Source organism: Uranotaenia lowii, chromosome 1 (genome assembly GCF_029784155.1).
Source record: "Uranotaenia lowii strain MFRU-FL chromosome 1, ASM2978415v1, whole genome shotgun sequence".
NCBI classification, from domain to species: domain Eukaryota; kingdom Metazoa; phylum Arthropoda; class Insecta; order Diptera; family Culicidae; genus Uranotaenia; species Uranotaenia lowii.
Window position 1 is genome coordinate 210,621,692 of NC_073691.1, and position 3,858 is coordinate 210,625,549.

At 41.0% G+C, this 3,858-nt stretch overlaps 1 protein-coding gene across 1 annotated transcript in view; it reads left to right on the forward strand.

The window, feature by feature from the left end:
* Positions 1-383, forward strand: part of LOC129738355 (uncharacterized) — a 6,593-nt gene extending 6,210 nt beyond the window's left edge. Inside the window, exon 3 of the mRNA XM_055729538.1 lies at positions 238-383. Within this exon, the coding sequence (XP_055585513.1) occupies positions 238-383 (146 nt within the window). The remainder of the gene's footprint in view (positions 1-237) is intronic.
* The last annotated feature ends 3,475 nt before the right edge of the window (positions 384-3,858 follow it).

Genomic DNA, 3,858 nt, shown 5'->3' on the forward strand with positions numbered 1-3,858 from the left:
GCTACACCGGCTGAACCAAGGGAAACCGGCGAAGTCGATTACAGCGGAAACATCAGAAGAACTAATGAAAAATACTGGTTTTAGTCCTGGAAAAGGAAAACGAATCAATAAATTGCACCAAAACGCTTTGGGACGTGTGAAGGTGGCCATGCAGGAAGAAGTGAACGTGACGTGCTTGCTGAAAACGGAACCTAGAACCTGGGCAGGTCGGCGATTCGAAACAAATGGGGTTCTAAGCCCAGAACGAAAATCCGATGGTCGACCCGAACGATACAAGGCTGGTGGTAAAAGGCTGTGCGGGTGCCGATTGGGGAGGTGATCCAGATACTCGAAAATCCACGACTTGGTACATCTTCAAGACTATGGGAGGAGCGATATCCTGAAAGGCACATCCTAAGTGTTTGGCCGGCGAATTATCTTGACCTTATAGCCCCAGAAGCGATAACAAAATAATAAATTTTGCGGAATTTGTCATGCTCCAAACCTACTGAAGCCGTGAATCTATCACGGAGGATCCGTTGTCGAGTTTTTAGCAGTATTGATCTTTTCCATGAGAAAATCGGGGAAAAAAATGTAAGAATTTTTTATTTTGCTGTAGATTTTTTCTGCTGGTATTGTTCACAAGTTTTCGTGAGTCCAAAGTTATGATTGGTTAAGAAAGATGAAAGACTTAAGTCTAAAATTCAGTTAAATAAAATAAACATTGAATGGTGTAAAATAATCTAGCACCTGTTTCATCGAAACCAGTCGTGCGCTGATCGTGGTCGGTCGATTTCTCTCGAGTTCAACGATGAGTTGACACACATCTGTAAGTTCGCATCCCCAACAACGTGTGTGACCTATTTTCCAAACTCATCCCCTCGTCGTTCGGTCATTACATCGATCGAAATTGCACAACCCGTGATCGCGATCGGGTCGGACCGGTTTCGATCCAACCGAACCCGAAGGTGATATTTCGGTTCCCACACAGGGTCAAAACTAAAAAGGGGGCGCCCCCGTCGGGTTCGGACCGTTTATTATACTTCTGGACGATTGACAAATGATTGTAATAAAGGGTTCTTCATTTTAAGACCCGAGTCTGTTTTACTCTGAGGTTTTTTGTTTTCTGATATAAACATTGTTGATGTTTTTGTGGTTCTTTCTTCCTCGGGGCTATTTGACTCCGGTTTGAAAGTTTGCAAATTTGTACGTTACAACTGTTGTTGTTATTCAAAATTCCATGTTAAAAAAGTGGTTATTTTTTTATGAAGAAAGATTAACTTCTTTAAATTGTCTGGAAGTGAGTGTCTTCAACACACAAACACGGGGGCGCCTCGGTAATCCCACCAATTTGAAATCTTCACCGTGAAGAAACTTCTTTGTCTGGGTCCAGTTCAATCCATTACTTACGCAGGCAGATCTATGGGTACGTATCGGGACATGTTAGACGGATGCTTTTACTGAATCTCTCTTCCTCGGATTGGGAGAGACCACGCATGGCTTCCCCCCACCCGGACGCCACTCCTCACTGCTGGAAGAAAGAGCTGGGGCGGCAAGCGGCCCAAGTGGGGCATGGAAATCAAGTCAATCTGGTTTTTTCGCTTCTGCAGACTTTGATTTTGTGCTGCTGCTCTCGTCTATTTATGGCTGTCTTCTAATATCTTCGCATAAACAGAACAACACACCAACACCGGAGAATAACATAAATCTTTAAACTTTTGTTTTTTTTTCTCTCTCGTGGTTAACTCCTCAACGATCAGTCCTCCTAACAGGGTACTGACTGTGGCGAACGGCTTTCCATGGTTCGTCCCTTCGTCCCCTGATCCTTCTTTGCGGTGGTTACTGGAAGCAGGGTTTCTCCAGTAAGAGGTACTTACTGCTGTTAGATTACTTCCAACATCTACCGAGTTCGAAAAAACTGGTTTGATTCTTGCTGAGTTTTCGAGTCTTGAACTTCAGCACTGTGTGGTGGTACTTGTGAACCTAACTCTCAGCCAACCTACTTGCGCATAAGCAGTTGTTGAGTGGAGTCAATGCTTTTGATCTTACAATTTAGAGGCGCAATTATGAACCACTTATAGCCGTGCGCAACTGGCTCATATTATTTATTATTTTCAGCGGAAACACCCATTAGAATGGGATCCGGTAACAGTTTTGTGCGTTTTCTGATGCTATAAAATGATGGAATTTGTTGTGAAAAGTAGTTTGAAAATTTGTGAGAAAATGAATTTGACAATGAAGTATAATTATGATGAAGTAAACTGCATATTTTTGACAGTAGAACTGATCCAACTTTTCAAATGATGGATTTCAACATAAATGTTTAATCATACTTAAATTGGACTACTAAAGCTAAAAAAATTGGGCACTAAAATCGAACTTTAGATAGTTTTCATCTTCTACGTGTAAATAAAGCAATTTTCTTCACCTTCAAGCCCATAAAAACGATCCCATCCTATTTGAACCCCAAACAAAGCTCACCGTAAAGCAGATTTGTATTTATAACGGCATGCGTGTGGTCGGCCATCGTTTTCATCACACGGAACGCATCATCAAAAATCGAACACTGAATAATATAGCAGGGAAGATAAAAATGAAAACAACAGAGAGAAAAAAGAATGATCACTTTTCATTCCACGACGCGGAAGGTGCTCTTTAAACCCTCTCCCCCGTAACACCCCCGCACACGATCGTGTTCCTCTTTGTCCAGCTTTTCCAGCATCAGGTTTTTAAAAACCAACAATCCAACATCCATGGGAAGGTAGGTAGGAACGCGAATGGCACAAACACATCGTCGTCGGTGAAAGAAAGAAAATCATGCACACGGGTCTGCTCCCGATCGAAAATCGTTGAGCTGAGGAGGAATAACACAGCATGAAGCGAATAGAGGTGCAAGGGAAAAGTATCATAAAAATAAAAATAAAGTAAAACACCGGAATGGTCCAATCGCTTCTCCGAACAAATTCAACATCGCAGTATCCCACAGTGTTTTCATGTTTTTTTCTTCTCTTCATATCCTCTACGCTTCCTCACAAATTTGATTCAAGTTCGTTCTTATAAAAACACTTGTACTTGTTATATCTTCATTGATAAATATACTTAATAAATTACTTGTTTAAAATTTTACACAAACCTTAACATATCATCATTTGTTGGAAAAAATTTCACCACTTATGCCAACACGATATTTTTCAACTTATTAAAACGTTCTTCACCGATTGATATATGTTTTGTTTTGTGTTCCACGGCCAAAGCTGTCAACGAATACACCTTTCTTTCGAGCAAAACCCAAACACAGTTCCGTCCCCCAAAAGGTTTCGCGAATAACACCAACAAAAAAACTGTGGGCAGTGGGCAAAACAAGCACCAGGTTTTCGCGAACAAAACCGGATCAAAAGCAACTGCGAAAACCAACCTCACCCAAATAGCCACTTGGCGACGACCCGACGACGAATAAAAAGGGAACCACGGGGAAACCGAAAAACTACGTCCGCACCGCACCGAGGCTACTGCACGAATGCTGGTGGTCGTTTCTTTTGGTTGGTTTTGGTCCCTCCTGCAGCAGACAGACAAATATTTGCGAATCCCTTACAAAAAATGCTCACCAGAGAGAGAAACAACACCTAGAGAGAATGCAACCAATGAGTGAGCTTCAAGTATGAATGAACGAAAGAAGCAATCAAAACAAGAAACGACAAATTGTAAACTATGAATTTTTCAAATTAAAAAACACTCAATTTAAGTGAAAAAAAATTAGGAAATAACTGATTTAAAAAAGAAATAGAAAAGGACATTTGATCAATTTAACCTAACCAAAGTCAAATATACACACAGCCGAACAGCAACAATAAAATCTATCTAGCAAAGTGTGAACCATTT